This window comes from Ambystoma mexicanum, chromosome 4q, assembly GCF_040938575.1.
Source record: "Ambystoma mexicanum isolate Mex_15411 chromosome 4q, UKY_AmexF1_1, whole genome shotgun sequence".
NCBI lineage: Eukaryota > Metazoa > Chordata > Amphibia > Caudata > Ambystomatidae > Ambystoma > Ambystoma mexicanum.
This window is the reverse complement of record NC_090928.1, coordinates 664516929-664533863: the sequence shown is the minus strand read 5'-3', so window position 1 is coordinate 664533863 and position 16935 is coordinate 664516929. Positions and strand designations below refer to the sequence as shown.

The 16935-nt window shown below is 41.6% G+C and overlaps 1 protein-coding gene across 3 annotated transcripts in view; it reads right to left on the bottom strand.

Annotated features, from left to right (window-relative positions):
- Nucleotides 1-1098: 1098 nt before the first annotated feature.
- EML6 (EMAP like 6) overlaps nucleotides 1099-16935 on the bottom strand; it is a 3038586-nt gene continuing 3022749 nt past the window's right edge. For all 3 annotated transcript variants that reach the window (XM_069608236.1, XM_069608238.1, XM_069608237.1), the window contains one exon: nucleotides 1099-6523. In XM_069608236.1, coding sequence (XP_069464337.1) covers nucleotides 6499-6523 — 25 coding nt within the window. In that variant the 3' untranslated portion in view covers nucleotides 1099-6498. The remainder of the gene's footprint in view (nucleotides 6524-16935) is intronic.

Here is a 16935-nt window from a genome sequence, read left to right as displayed (position 1 = left end):
TACTGGCCTATCTTGCTGTTAAGTGTGTCCCCCTGGCACCGCCAGCAAGTGAGTGATAGCTCAAGGAAATCTCTGGAAAGCAGAGGATTAAGGACATGCTATAGTTATGGGTAAATGTCAACATTGTAATCCCCACAGCACTAGCATACATGGGGGGGACAATACTAATAGCTTATCTTGTGTAGTGAAAGTGCAGAACATTTTCTTCCTTCCCTACCATTTTTTAGGGCAATATTGTATCCACCTTTCCCTTTAAACTCCCCAGCAGTGCTACAATGGAAATAAATGTATCTGTGTACTCAACAGCGAGATAAAATGTCTGCACATGATTGTCTCTGCATTGGTGAGCTTCAAGCTAAGGGGTTTCTTGTTTTGGCTTCCTCAGTCCCCGAGGGTCTTGCGGTCCCAAAGAGGGTGCCATGCAACCCTGCCTTTGACTGGAGATGGGGACTTTGTCACAATACGTATATACATACATACATTTTGTCTCAACAATGTATTTAGCTATGCTGTATTTTCACATCATTCTGGCCTACTAAAAGTTAATGTAAGCATTGCACATATATTGAAAAGTAGAGGACAGAGGCAGCACAGCCTTCAGGACTCTGATCGGACATCAAACTGAACCTCTTAAGTGGACTCTGGAATATCTGTCCTGTAAAATTGACTTAAACCAAAGGCTAGAGTCTCTGACACCCATTCCCCACCTCAACAAATATGATCAAAATAATGTTGTCTTCAAGTTTGCCAAATGCAAGGGGTAGATCCAGCAACATCAACACTGCTCCTGATCCATTGTCCATATTGTGCACTGTGGCATTTTGTACCTGTAACAGTGCCACATATGCACTCCAATCTGGTCTAAACCACATTTCCTACCCCCACAGTTATTGTCTCCTAATAATGCCTGCAACTTAATACTAACATGTGATAGCCAATGTGTCTAGATTTTTAAATTCATCAGTCTTAACTCAATGCCATGGTGGTGGCTCAATGCACATTTACTATCTTGTATTACATTTTGGAATTGTTCACTCTTTTTCATCATCTTTAAATCATTAAGTACACTCCTCGGACATATTGTACAAACATATGGAATGGTTTTCTTGCCAAATTTATTTGACACACTAACAATGCTTTAAAATTAATATTCATGTTGTACTCTTCACCATAAAAAATTAATTCATGCATGGTTTTCCCTTTTACATATAGTACAGTATACGTTTTTAATTTACAATATACATATAACAATATAAATTTGTACAAATTATATTTATAAATGTACTCTTGGACACACACTGTTCAGATACTATTGCTCTTTAAGATTTATCATTTCACTAATCACCATTTACTGCATAAATAAATAATTCATGTCTAATGTCACTTTTCTTTCACACCTGATTTTAAACGAGAAATACAATCAATATGAAGGTTGACAATACAACATATGTAAACCAGGTGATGGACTGAACATCATCAGTCAACATAAGCACACCATCACTTTATAATGATTCTAAAACTGCAATAATGGTACTCTGCATAGGGAGTGTTGTTTTTGGATCATTTCACACCTGCAATTTTCTATAAGGCTTTGATTGATGTCAAACGTTATTGATATAAAAATATTTATTTTTAACAAATGTATGTGAGGATTCCAACATAATTCTGAAGCACTTCTGTGGTTATTGAATCCATATTATTTGTATTATTCCTAGATTCCTAAGTGTGTTTGCATAGGAAATCTACAATTTCTTGAAGAAAACATTTATTGAGTTGGTTTGTGTGATCGGAAAGGGTCAACCTTGAGCACAATATATTTTTTAACTGAATATGTCAAGCATAGATTGTTGTTCTGGAGGACATGGAATCATATACTGGTATTATTTCTTTACATATCCTTTTATATTTCCATCATATGTGATTTCCTTTGTGTGGTACCATGTATTAAACAATTACATGTCTCACAAATACCACTAATAAAGAAGGATAACATACGTTTCTTCCTTAAAAAAAAGATAATTACTTTCCAATGTGGAGTGTTTAGTTGGCGGCTGGGATTCCACATATACTGTCCGCTTTCAAGGTGCTGGGAATTGCATACCCACAGTTCAACACAGACACAGATGTCATGTGCCACCACCAGAAATTACACCACCAGTGCATATGTATATGGCTTCACTGCACCTGTCCCCTCAGTTCCTTGAAAGGTTTCTCTGGATGCACAGGGAGCATTCTAATGTGACAGAGGCAAGGCAGAAGGGTGATATATATATACTCCACAGAGGAACAAGGAATTAGGAATTAAACTAATTGCTTCCAGAATTAAGAAACATGTTCTTCTTATGGATACCTTTGTCTGTAGCTTCTAATTTAAGATATTCCACTGCCACTGTCTAAACCAATTTGGAAGAGAGGTAAGTGCCAAACCGTGGTTTTCATTGGGGATTAGGATAGGTTTAGCCAAATGTCAGCAATTGTCTAGCAAAAGCAGAGTAATGAAAGTTGTCATTTTATAAAATCTAATGCAGAAAATAAATCCCTGAGGACAGGAATGGCCATTTTACAAGATTAACTCAAACGGATGCTCCTCCCACAAAGAAACAAATTCAGTGATGATTGATACTGGACAAACAAATTGATCAATACCCTTCACATAACACCAATGGATACATTTTAACCGCAAACCTCTGTTTTTGAAAAGTAGCTTTATTGAACTTTGTCATCTAGACATTATAGTGCTGTGTTAACAGGTCCTCATATTGCCCAGTTTATAGGTACTTGTGGGAACCTGACTGGGCCCATTACATCACTAGCAAATCCTCTTGAGATTAGAAGATAGGTCTTGGTGGATGGATGCGTTAGTCAACTGAGTTATCAAACGGACTGCCTTTGAGTGGAAGTTGGAGACATCGTTCTGTATTGTTGGGACATATATAATGAATTTGGAATTGCTGCCAGAACAACAGCATTTACTGTCTCATGAGTGTTTAGAATTTTAGGGTGCATGATTATCCTTACCCCAAAACGCTGCGCCCCTTTGAAGGGCACATGTCTAACAAGTAAGAACTCTGAATTACCAGATGATCAGGTAATGATTCCCAACAGCTTGTCTCAAGACTGTAAGAGTAGAGTCTGGCAGCAATGATAAGTTTCCTTCATATGAGTGAAAGACAAGAAAGGGGTGAAAATATGTTAATTGTTTCACATATTTAATAGCCTCACCAGAAAGCACCCCCCAAATTAAAGGTGTTTTCTAATTTAACAGGAGGGATATGTAAGCAGCATACTGTCCCAAAGGAGTTAGTGGCCATTTTTCCAATAAGCAGGAGCAGCAGCATATGACATTTTTCTAACCGACTAGAATCTTGGAAATCCTGAATAGTCTGGGGATCAATCTCCTTATCACAAAGCATTCTCTTTCTGCAATACTTATTTTGGCATTCATCGAAATAATGATGTAAGTTACTGGTTCTGGACCATTACATATGGAACTCAAGGTAACTGGGTGCAAACCTGCTGCACACAAAACCAGCACCCTAAGTGTTGATGAAGATCACTTTTGGTGGTGCAGAAGGAGGTGTCTTAGAGAGGAAGGCAATGCAGTGGGATTAGGGCTGAGAAGAAGCCATTTTCAACACTCAGTCATTAAATCACAAAAATTGCATTGACGTGAACTCTTGAACAAAGTACTTTGTTTCACAATACCAGCCACTGTCGCATGCAAAGATGTGCAAAGTTTTTTTAGAAATGTCTGTGAAACTGACCTCAGGTATACTAACATCAGCAGCAGCATAGGCGTTCATGGCATTGTTCTTTGGAGAAAAAGCAAGAAAAAGGCAATGGATTTAAGAAGATCCTGACTCACATCAGCAATACACCTTGCTCAATTTATCTTCATTTTAAGTGACCCCACCAGAGGGGCCCATACCAGCTCCCTGTTCCTGGGGGACATGACTCCTCTTTATGAGAGACACATGGAATTTTCTCTATCTTGGATGCCTGATAATGGCTGACAAATTGTTGCAAGTGCCACAGCCACGATGCTCTTGATGGATCTCAGGTATGCAGCGGTCATGAGAGTCCATGCCACTGATCAATCATCCACTTGTACTTCCTTGAACATTTACAATCTGAAGGCTACTTGTTCAGTTTGGGACTTTAACCTTTAACAAAGGCCACATTAGGAATACACACATATGAAACTGTTTCCATTATCCACTAGAATGCAGAGTAGAAAAAAGATAAAGGTGAAGGGGCAGTGATGCCATATACATGCTCTGGTGTTATTTCCTTCAGTGCCATGCGCCTTATGTGCCCGGTTTGTAGGACAACCCCAGTGCACATGATAATGCCTCTGTGGTGGAACACCATCATTAAGGGCACATCATTTCACTACATTAAAGGGCTTTCATTGGCAAAGGACCCATAGATTCCTCAGAAAGTCTTCATTTCCTAATCTAATAGCTGTGTGCAAACTGTAGATCAACAAATCACTGATGTTCTGTACACATCCAAGCCACATCAATACACAAAGCAGACAATTGTTTCTACAGTACTGGCTCTGTTAAACAGTTTATTAGTGATTCCCCTGAAAATGTCCCTCACAATGACAAAGGTGGAACATATCCAACCTGTGCATACAAGCCAAACGCCTTGGTTTCAGGTTTTAATAATTGGATTCTTAAACCAGAGAGCAGGCACACTGACTACATGCCTATGGGTGACAGTTGCATTAGGCATGCATTGCACTGTAGTGTGCTCAACACCTTTAACAGTAGTTCTTCACTGCTTAGTCCTTTCACTGGCATTACATGGAGGGCAATGAGGTCATTCCCAATGCACCTACAAAGAGTGGCTGATGACACGTATCACTTCCATTCTCAAGTGTACATTTCTGCTTCCTACTTTCACCCAGCGTCTCTTTACCACTTCTTGCATGTCTGAGGCACACTTCCCCCCCCCCAGTGCCAGCACATTATAATGACCCTTCTGTGTACAATGGCTCCCATCTTCCCACAAACTATATGGCCAGTTACTGATTTATGCCACCACTCATGCATGATAGGCAGCTCTTCACATGCCAGAAATGTGTCAGACACCCGTATTTGATACTCAACCCTTAGCGGCCTGTCGGATGAGCAGCCTTCTTTACATGTCCCCTCTTAGTTCTGTTAAATGTGCCCACGTTTATGTCTGCTTCCTTGATGGTGAAGCTTTGCTGCCTTCCCTCCCATGAGACTGTGTCAAACTTGGCTCAAGCAGTCACAGTCGTCGCCAGTGCTACTTTGATGTCCTTAATCCCTTCCAAAGTATGTATGATGGAACATAGAAATTAACTTCAGGGACTATTAGCTGCTCAGTCCATGTAATAGCATATGTAATGGTGTTTCTGCTGCTTCTGCAACTGGCTTGTTACATGATCAGTCGATTGCGAGTATTGATAGCTAGATACATATCACATCTTTTTCACGTGAAATGTTGAGGTCCGAAAATAAATTGCAGGACTCGCTAAAATGTGAACAATTTGCACTTCTCGGTCATAAATTATAGCACCACATGTAGAAAGTAATAATTGGTGGGAAGTGAGACAGGCTCACATTACATAAAAAATTTAAAGGCACTTCATGAACACGAAAAAGTTCAACTTACATTATGAAAAAAAAGCAATGACTGATTCGAACTTGGCTTAACACAGTTTACAGTACATTCACACGGTATTCCAGATTTGCCATAAAAATGATGTGAAAAAGTGGTTTGGTGGCGTAACATAAACAACGTTCAATGTCATATTTTGGGGGAGTTTAAAAAAATAGCTAAAATAAAATGAACCTCTGAGATATGTCATTCCACCCTGCTTTTGAGGGCATTGATTGGCAGAATGTTTCAGGCAAAATGTTTCTGGTTGCCCTGGTCTCCTGGTCTCATCCAGTAAACATAGGACACCCCTGCTGGTGTGAATCTAAGACTATCAAAATATGAGCTGTACATTTTTTGGCAACGTTCAAAATTGAATTTCAATTATCATACCAATGTATGCAATTTTTGAAAAGTTCAATTCAGTGAGATCTTCACAAACCTTTAAGACAAAAGGACTGACTAAACTCCATGGATGAAGCACACACCTATAAAAAAATGTTAAACTAAGCAGACTTTAAAAAATACATTATTGATGGGGCAACCTGAATCTACACCGGACCATGATCAGGACTGGAACATTTCCAAATTGGTCCGCAAGTGACTCATGACAGTGATATAGGTCAGTCATTTTAACAGCATGCCTGCTACTGTTTTCAGTTTGGTGTTGGTTGTTTCTTCTGCTCCCATTCGAAGAACATCATTGTTTACTATCCTTGGCAAAAGATACCAGCAGCATTTAGGGATAAACACACAATGTTTCATCATCCATGCAGCATATTTGTGATGAAATCATAGCAGCTGAAGATTTCATGAGGCATTCACAACGTTTCAGACTTCTGTCGACATGATAGTATTTCACTTTCAAAGACAACGCCATACGAATACGCTGTTGAGACAAGAGAGTAGGTCACCCAGCAGTCTTTTTTCCAGACTATTAAAATATAATTAAATCAATTAAAATTTAACTCAAGAGTAATCATTGAGAAGAAATTACGTTGCCAGATGAACATGGGTCTCACAAATGGTTTTCAGAAGTAACATTTTACCACAGGTTTCAATAGGCTATTCCAATGTGTCACAAAGCAGAGTACGATAAATACATGAATGCCACAGTTTATAGGGTTTAAAACATTCCTTTTTATGAAGGATTATGATACAAGCAAGCCAACTAGGGAATGTGTAACTCAACAACAGAGTGTCTTCCAATAACAAAGCCTCTCAGGTTAACTAAGTCTCTAGGATACCCACTTGTCAACCCATGGGGCACTTACCCCGGTGGTCAGCCCCCCTTTTAGTAATTCAGTCATTAGGCTTTGCGTGTCCCCAGACATCTTTCTTTACTCCTTTTGGAGACTCAGGTCCTATGGTTCTCCTCCTCGGCACTTGGGAAGGCCCCTCAACTGGGGCTCCCCGCCGCCGTGCCCTTCCATGCCATAGGCCGGGGTAGCAGCAGAAGCTAGGGCAGGCTGAAACCAGGAAAAGACCTTAAAGCTTGCAGGAGGCTGGCCAGCTGGAATTCTGTATATACTGATGCCTTCTCTACCTACTAGTCTTAAGGTTGTCATTCCAATCCGCAATACTCTGTCCTCGTCTACCATCTCGAGGTGCAATGGTCTTTAGGGAACCTTTTTTGCACTGCCTATCCTCTCTCCTTTCTTTCTGACTTCCACCTCCTCATTCCATCTTTCTTCCACTCACACACCTCAACCTGGCCGCATGGTGGTGGGGTGGAGGAGGGTTGTTCTTTCCAGAATTCCCACAGATCTCCTTCTCTGGCCCCCTTCTCAATCCACTCCTACTGCTCTCCTTTGGGGTCACTACTACTCTCCTCCTCCCCTTTGATGTTACCTGAACTCTCCTCCTGAATGTGCTACTCCACCACTCTGCTCCTGAATGCGTTCCTCCACCTCATGCCACACCACTTCTCCTCCTGAATGTACTCCCCCATGAAATTAGAACCAATCTCCAGCAGGCTCCTCCCTTCTTCCTGTCCTCCTACAACTCTCACTCCAGTGGCCTAACTCCTTCTAATGGCCCTCCTCACCACCTCTTCCCTGATCAACATTTAATTTCTCCTCTCTCTCCTTCTGGCCATCTCCCTCCAGTCTCCCTCCTGCTTAACCTCTATTACCTTCCACTCCAACTCTTTCCAACGCCCCTTTTTAATCTCAAAATACCCACACCATTTTCACAAAGTTCTGGGTTTTTGTAGTAGGTTGGCCGTACACCTGAGGACCACCCATGCTTAATGGTATTCAGGTGTTGGTCTTTATTGGGCCTTGAATCGGAATACTTAAGCAGTATTCGTTCACAAGTTCTCTACTACTCCAACTGCCCCACCCCTTTTCTGTGGAGACATGGCCTGAGCCTTGGGTAAGAGCTGCCACCATGTGCAGACCCTACTCTGCTCATGCGGAGAGCAGTGTTGCTTCCACAGAGTTCCTGTTCACATACTGTATTGCTCAGTTATGAATGTGATTTTAGGTTTCTTGAAGCACAGTTGCCCACGTGCACTGTATGCCCACAAGGAACACTATCTCCTCACCCTGCAACACATCCAGGCCAGGATTCGGAACCATCCACCTCTGTCACCCACACGGAGGAGACATTGCCTGCAAGTCCAATGTGCCACTCCCTCTGCAATGTGGCCCGTACATTGGCCAAGGAGGCTTGCAAGGGCAAAAGGTCACGTAAATGACATTATTTCATTGGGCACAAGAGAGATGGGTGGGAAGGGCTGTTGGGGATTGTGGAGGTGGGTAGAAAGGGCTGTTGGGGATAGATGCTCACCACAGTTAAAAAAATAGTTCACAAGAATAAATGCAAGCACAATACTTTTTGTGTGAAGGTGATATATTCAAAATGTGCTTATATACAAAAGTGTGATGCATTTGAAAAGTAATGCGTTTAGAAAAAATGTTTAATTAGTTCTTACCACACAAGTCTCCCATCGATGGCTTCCTCATGCTCAATGTGCGGTTGTACTGCATCTGGCACAAGCAACAAATATCTGATCAACCTTCTCTGGCCTGTACATTAGGGCTCCTCCGGTATGGTGAAGGCGCCAGAAACGTGCCTTCAGCAAGCCAAAGGTCCGCTCAATGCAGAGTCTGGTCCTGACGTGTGCCTCATTGTAGGCCACTTCCTGTAGTGTGTGTGGATTGTGCACAGGTGTCATCAGCAATGGGAGCTGGGTGTAACCAGAGTCACCTGCAACATGTCCTGTTGATGGACCCTCTCTTGATGCAGTGTTGCATTTGTACTACATGGATTTCATTCCCAGGATTCAATGAAGTGTGATATACTACGGGGATACATGTGCATTGTCACTTAGAGATACACTGTGCACACAGCTCACAAGCAAGTCGTGCCAGACATGGCCTGTGATATTTCAAATGTGCATGTTGTCTGTGTTGGGCCTTTTCTGTGCTGTCAAATAGTGCCCTGCTGGGTTATTTTTTGTTCTGGTACATGTTTGTGGTTTGTGAATTGCTGCCACAATGGATTCACATACAATAAAATATAAACATTAGTTATTAGCGCCAAGATGCCCCTTCAGGGGGTGAATGTGCGCTTTACAAATACGCCTGTTATGTTATGGTTTGCACTGTACATGCCATCAGTGTCTGACATTGGGCAGTCTTGCACTTTTGCATTGGCTGTGTAGGCATGTGTGCCCTATGCATTGTGGTTTCTGTAGTCATCTGCTCGTACATGAGTTACTTGTTGGGTCAATATCCATTGCAGTCATACTACAGCACAGTCCTGGTGGGCCTTGTCCTGAGGTTTGCTGGGTGTTGTGGTGTGTGAGGGCAGGTTCTGCATGTACAAGGCCTTGAAAAGGCATGCATTGATCAGTAATAGTAATGCTTCCCCCTCTCCTCTTCAAATGGCATTCAACTAGTGCAACGAGGTTGTATTGTGTGATGGCACTTGTACTCACCCAGGATCCATGTCCGTTGCCCTCTGTGCCTCTCAATGTACGCAGGCAGGGTGTTGTTACGCAGGACCATGGTTGTCGTGGGTGGATCCAGGAAAGCAAGTAAAGCAGTGTGTTATTGTCAGGTCAGCGTTGCACGTAATCTGCACATTCATGGAGTGAAACTGCTTCCTGTTGTACCATGCACCTGCGGATGCCTGAGGGGCAAACAACGCCACATGGGTTCAGTCAATCACAGCAATTACTTTGGCATGTGGGTTGCCACGTAGAAACTTGCTTTTGTGCCATTTATCTGTGCCACAGTGGTGGGCAGGGAGACGTGCCAGGATGCAAGGCACAGAAATGCCTCCAACACCTGTCCAAGCACAAGTGAAAATGTAGGCTGGGACATGCCATGCAGCATGCCCAGTGTACTGGAAGGTACCACTGGCAAGAACATGTAGCACCAACACCACTAGCTTTAGCAACAGAGACAAGGCTGTCCTGATATTGATCCTGCTCTGGATGTTTTCGTAGATCATGGCCAGTACCTCTGAAATGGTCTCCCTGTTCAGCCAGTACAGGGTAATGAGCTGGGAAACCTGGAAGAGCCCCAGCAGTGCCTGTTCGAGCCTGGGAGAGCCGCAGCAAGTCGTGTCTTTCTGCATTGCTCTCACGCTGTGTTTCACTCTCTGGACTTAATGACACCCATTCTGTGTGTGTTTGAATGGACTTATGTCTGGATTTATGCTTAAACATTAAGCACTTATGTTGTTTCATTTTCTTTTAGTGTTTTTGATCTGCCATAATCCGCCCTCTTTACACAGAGCACTTCCTATATTAGGCACGGCACGCTCCCCCAGAAGTGCCTCAGAAGTGTCTGTTTGAGTCTGGGCGGCGCGGCAGCATTAACACTTCCATTTGACTATTTTCTTTGCTTTTTTCCGCTTTTGCTTCCCATGCTGTATTTGCCCAAAGTTCCAACGCCTACACGTGCTCCTTGCCCCTATCATTTTCGGCACCCATTGCAGTGTGCGAATGGATCGTTGATGAGGACACTTGTGCCACACGATCGGTAAGACTACAGATCGCATACATTTTGTTGCAGCTTCATTCATTTATTTTCTTCACATTGCACCTAGATTGCATAGAGGTTGCATTCATAAATTCACAGTTAACTATCACTGTATGCGTGGCCACTACCAAAAGTTATACCATGATCTACTGCATTTATGTTCAGTCAATGGTTGCAGTCCCACATGCACAAACTAGCTCTGGCGTGGTACAACTGTTAATTTGCACATAGATTGTTATCCTGCCCTGCCCACGAGATTTTAGGTGTCCCATTATTGGACCAGAGTTTCAGTTTGCTCTCATCCACACCAACTAGGTAGTTCAACAATGGCCTCACATCCACATGAATCATTAGGCCCAGGGAACTCCCACAATGTCTCCCTGCCTTCCATCACTGGGTCCTCAGGCGTTCATGCACCTGTTCCACACAATGTCATCTCCACACAGACAGAAGCCCAAGTTAATGCAGCCAATTTACCACCAAAGGACGCAAGCACATTCTCACTGAAAGACATCAATGATGTCCAATTAGCACCGACGAATGTAGCCCACAATTCATTGTTTAACAATAATTCAATTACATTCATTCCAGATGAGATTTCCTGAATCCATATCAGATATTTCAATGTTCGCCCCTGTAGTTATGGCTGAGCTTGGCAAACTAGTTTGTCTCTCGCTGGGGCCGTCGACACCCGTAGCCAGATCCTCCGCACAGTTGGAACAGGTGAATCTTCATAAATCTGATATTCCACATCAACAAAGGCTTCATGCACCCCGGTGTGACTTCACAGCAAGTGGTTTTCACACCGTGGGCATGACGGCGAGTTCTCCCTCAACATGCGATCTGATGTTAAACTCAGATATGGAAATGCCCCACATGCTGTGTAAACCGAATGCTAAGAGGTCAGGCAAAGAACAAGTTGAGCACTTTGAGCTCCCACAGGAACAAGTCTCTTTCTTTTCACACGAAGACCCCATGCACGTGCTCAATCAACAAGATCAACAGGCCTTCCCAGACCTGACTCGCATACTCAATTTATTGGATAAGGGTCATGACACTACCCACTACGCCATCAGAGAAATGAAAGTATCAATGTCGGACATCTTGGCAAAACTCAATAAATTAGAAGGATTCATGCTAGCACAGGAATCCTTTCGCCAATTCCAAGTATTTTTCCCAGAAAAGCATCACATGACACAGCACACAGATCGATGTGTTGGCGTCAAAACTAAGTCTACTCAAACACATGACACTGTTAGGGTTCTAACAAGGTCTTACGCAAATGTGGTACAGGGCAGTGAATATGTCCAGTCTCACCATAACGATAATCACCACATCGATCTTGTTGAAGTTGCAAAATTACAACATGATAGAAATTTTCAAATTGAGCAACTATTGATTGATGCAAATATAGCTCCCAAAGGTACTCACATGTTTTCACAGAACCAACCATCAACGGTTGTCCATGACAGGTCCTCTCAGGAAAGTCCTGATAGTCCCTCGCCAATAACGGATCTTCTTGATCAACAGGCCTCCAACACTAACTGCATGGCTGAAAATATAGAGTCTTTTTGAGACAATGATGCTTCCCATTCCACAAAGCATTATTTATCACGTAAAGCCAAAAGACTCGCATTTAGAGCACAAAAAAGAAGACTAATCTCCAAAAACACAAATACCAATAACACCAAAAACGAGCTTTCAACCAAAAAATCTATAAATGTACCTACAAGCAAAATCAAGGGTCACAATTCCAATGTCAAAAAAGATATGTAACAAGTCACTGGATGATGTGGCTATTGACCTAAATCAACTCAATGTTGAAACCTCTAGTTCATCCTCTTACGATCCCTGTTGTTCTCAAACAGACTCTTTTATCCAACGTTTACCAGGTAACTCAGACAAAAAAGGCCTATGATGGTGAGCGGCAAGAGCTTGTCCCATCAAACAATTGTCCTTCTAAGGCAAACACACAGATAATGGTCCAGCAATCATCTAGTGAGTAAACCTCTCAGACAGACACACCATGCAGTAAAAAACATTGTGTATGTTCCACAGATCCAAAAGCTGTCGAACAAATTCGGCCATCAACGCCGTCAACAAGGCTGACGCTAGTTCGTTTGCACAAGCCTGGATGCCAACACTTCAAAAAACGGGAGACACCCATCAGCCAAGTATCTGCCTTAACTCTTGCAGATGTGCCTGCCGATATAAAACTGATTCTTGGTTGGGTCAGCAATGGCAATCCTAATGGTCAAGCAAGAATTAATCGCTCACACCTGCTAAAAGTTTTCCAGCAAATTCCTCTTTTGTGCAATCGAAATCCAGTCGACGTGGACTGGATAAAGCTATCTGTACACAATTATAATTGAATGCTATGCAAAGATCAATCCCCAATCATCTTGGAGGACTCGTGCTCTTTTATAGAGACCAGTCCAATCACAAAAAATAACAAGGATAATTTAGACGAGGAAGGTCTGCTACCAACAACCCTCAATGATGAAATGTTAAGATTACTTTCCTCATTCACAGACTCAATAAAGGGACTGGTGTCGATAGAGCCATATATGAAATCATTGATCAGTAACGGCAAAAGTCGGGCGAATAATTAACACATACCCTCTTCTCCATACTATCCTGGAATTGTTGTGGTCTCAAAAACTTGCGTTCTTGGTTCAATTCTTTTCATTATACTAACTCTTTGTCCATTGTCTTGTTACAGGAAACAATGTGTCTCAAAAACATTTACTAAGACGGCTTTACTTCTTTTGTTCATCAACCCGCAAAACGCGGGAAGCTGGGTCGTCCTTCTGGCGGTTTAGCAATATTGGCTCATAATAGCTTGAGGGTGTCTTCAAAGCTCTTATATTCTTCTGACAAATTTTTGGTCATTGAAGTGCACACAAATGATGAATTTCAATTATGCTTTTTAGTCATTTCACTTTAATGCAATCCTATCTCATCTTCGTAGACAACCATACTGGCAAGTTTAAAATGAATGTTACAAGAAACCCTCATTCGTAATAACAAATCTGAATTCTCATTGGGGGCAATTTCAATGCAACATTGATTGGTGGCGATCACAAAAAACATACCCAGCATAAGAGTTCACATGGCACTTTGTCGCGTTTGAGAGGCTCCCTTTGGGCACACTTTCTTGGCGAGTGGGACATTCATATTATTCCAACAGAATCGAATCAATTGGCATTCACCTGGCACAGAGTGTCATTTAGGTCTTCCGTAGATTACATTGGGGTCTCACGGTATTTGATAGATATTAGCCAAACTGTCATCATTACTAACGCAGGCCTAAGCGATCACATGAATTTAAGCTGTATTCTTAACATCCCTGTTAAGCAATGTCAACAATCCTCTGTTTTGTCATTGGAAATGCAACGCCACACCTTATCAATCCATTGGAATCTGAAGCTGTGCAGGTTACTATCATCCCTGGTCAGTTGTGATTTATTGGCTGCAAAGGATGACACGTGCATCGGAATGTCCAATGAGTTTATAGAAGCACAGAACATGCAAATGATACGATTTCATTTAAAGAACCTCGCTACCCAAGTACATACGCCCAGTATGCCTCCACACCCTAATAAATTCAATAAAGCAATCGCTGCACTCAAACGCTCCAATAACAAGGACCTTAGACAACTCAAGATGGCCCCAGGTTCACTGATCGCCTATAAAACAGCCAAAAAGCACGTTCTATCAAAATACAAAAAAAAAAATGTGAACGTTATATGGACGACAACAAAGGAATGATTAGTCATCTTTGTAAACGCAATACCAAAAATATTCAGGCCACAATGAGAAATCGTACCGCTAGGTGTACAACCAGTTTTGACTCAGCAATATCAGGAGAGGCCTGGATTAAGTTCATCAAGGGCAAATATCTAATTCCACAGGGACATGGTTCTGTTGACATACACACACTTTCCAAAAGGCATTTTGCCAAAATGTCCGTGGTCACCTGAGGACATGCAATGGGCGATCTAAAACCTAAATATTCAAAAGCTGCATGGCCAGATGGTTTGCCTCCATGCGTGCTAAAAGATGATCTGTATTTTTGGGCTAAACATTTTAAACAAAAATATGACATTTTTCAACAAACATCAATCCTCCATCCTGATTAACCCCGATCATCATTCCGTTACACAAGAAAGGTCCTATCGCAGATCGTTCAATTACAGACCTATTGCGCTTATTGATGTCTTAGCTAAGGTCTTCGCCATTCTCATTCTAAACGAACTTGAGCAGCACATTTCGACTCACCACATTTTGTCACGATATCAAGGTGGTTTTCGCAAATCCATGGGCACTTCGCTCAACGCAAACATCTTAGCATATCTTTTAGAAACATCCTACCATACTCAAAGTGGCCCCATTTATATGGCATCTCTCGATGTTTCCTCCGCATTGGACAGAGTCATAAGTGGCCTCTTCAGGATCAAAATGCTTGCATATGGTATACCCATACACATTGTGGGTATCATAGCTTTGCTGCATGATCGCACCAACTACAGAGTTCGCATTAGTCAAACCGGTTTGCTGACTGACGCCATTCCTACTGAAATAGGAGTCAAACAGGGATGCAACTTAGTGTCAATTATTTTTAATTTGTATCTGTGTGACATAGACCAAATTTGGAACAACTCCACATCTATCCAGTCAAATTGGGCGGCTTTTGTATACATTGGTTAGCCTTTGCTTACGATGTGATCCTATTCGACCGCACACAACATGGGCTTAAAAAAAAACTAAGATTATTTTCTACGTATGCCCAAAAGTATAATTTAGAAACTAATCCTACCAAATCAAATATCATTTTTTCAAACAGAAAAAAATCTGCACATTTAAATGGGAGATTGATGGATGCGAAATAGAATGTGCATTATCGATGCACTATTTTGGATACAACCTTTGAGATTCTAACTCTCTAACAATGTGGAAGAACTCTCTTAACACCAGGGTTGCACAAATAATATCACAAATGAGGTTGATTTTTCACAGATATTGCAGATGTTCTCTTACGCCCATATTAGAAATGTATGTGTTGAAAGTGGAAGCTACAGTGTTATTTGGTCTCGACCTTTGTCTTTTGGGCATCAGCAAAATCCTAAACAAGCTCCAAGGAAACATTTGGAAAAGTGTTATTGGGCTCCCTAAATCTCTGCCCAATCCCATTCTTATCCACAAACTTGGTTTTAACTTGTTAGCATTGAAATGTTACTGGAGGATGTTGAATAATTACACAAAAATGTTACAACCTCCTGTTAACTCCCTGTATGAAGACCTTGCAAAGATTTTGAGCATCGCCCAGCCAGCTTCAATTGTTCGTTTTGATAGCAAAATGAAATCCTTACTGTGACAAATCGAGATGGAGCCTATAGATCTCGCACTGCACTAGTCAACAAAAGTTATTTCAACAGGATTGGTTGAATGTAATTGAGTCCATTGCGGGGTACAAATCGTACAAAGAGTATGCGCAACTTGTACATAGCCAATATCCACGCCAAACATATTTGCTTTGTTTTCCCTGTAATAAGGCTAGAGACCTTTATCTTAGATTCAAATTGTATCTGTTTCATACCAATGCTCGCATTAAGAACTGGCACACAAATTAAGTTGTGCATTCTGATGGCGCATGTTGGTTCTGTGCCTCGAATGATGAGTCTGAAACATTAAAACACCTGGTCATTTTCTGTAAATATTTGAACAACATAAGAAAAGTGTCCTTTGGTAAATATCTGTGTTATGAGACACCCTTTTCATGCAACCTATTGTGGATGCGTTGCATGTGGAGTACAAACAAGGCACTCATTTTATCCTTTACTCGTATTCTACACCTTATTCATGAAAAGCTAAATGAGTTTAAAAGTTATAAGAAATAGCTTTATCTTATAGGAAATCCTCCTGGACCTACTCAACAGTTGGAATTGAGAATAACTTTGAGGTTTGGTCATGTGATCAGGCCGTTTCTTCTCTCTTATTGCTAAATGCATACGTGTACAATCATCTCATGAACTTCGTATGGAAAAAAATATGTGCATCTAAATCTCATTTAAGAAGTTCTCATGTACTTTTTGCATTGTAATGGCAATTTGACATTCTGTTCTGTACTTTTGTGCCATATTATCAATTGTCAGGTAATGGCTCTACAGACAAGGTTATATTAGAAACACACACCTAACGTTTGGATTTGTTATCGAGCCAGTCAGTCACTCATCTGCAATGATTTTTTTGCTCCTTGTTAGGAAATGTGTTGTTTCTTTTTGCTTTTTATTTTTTTAATGTA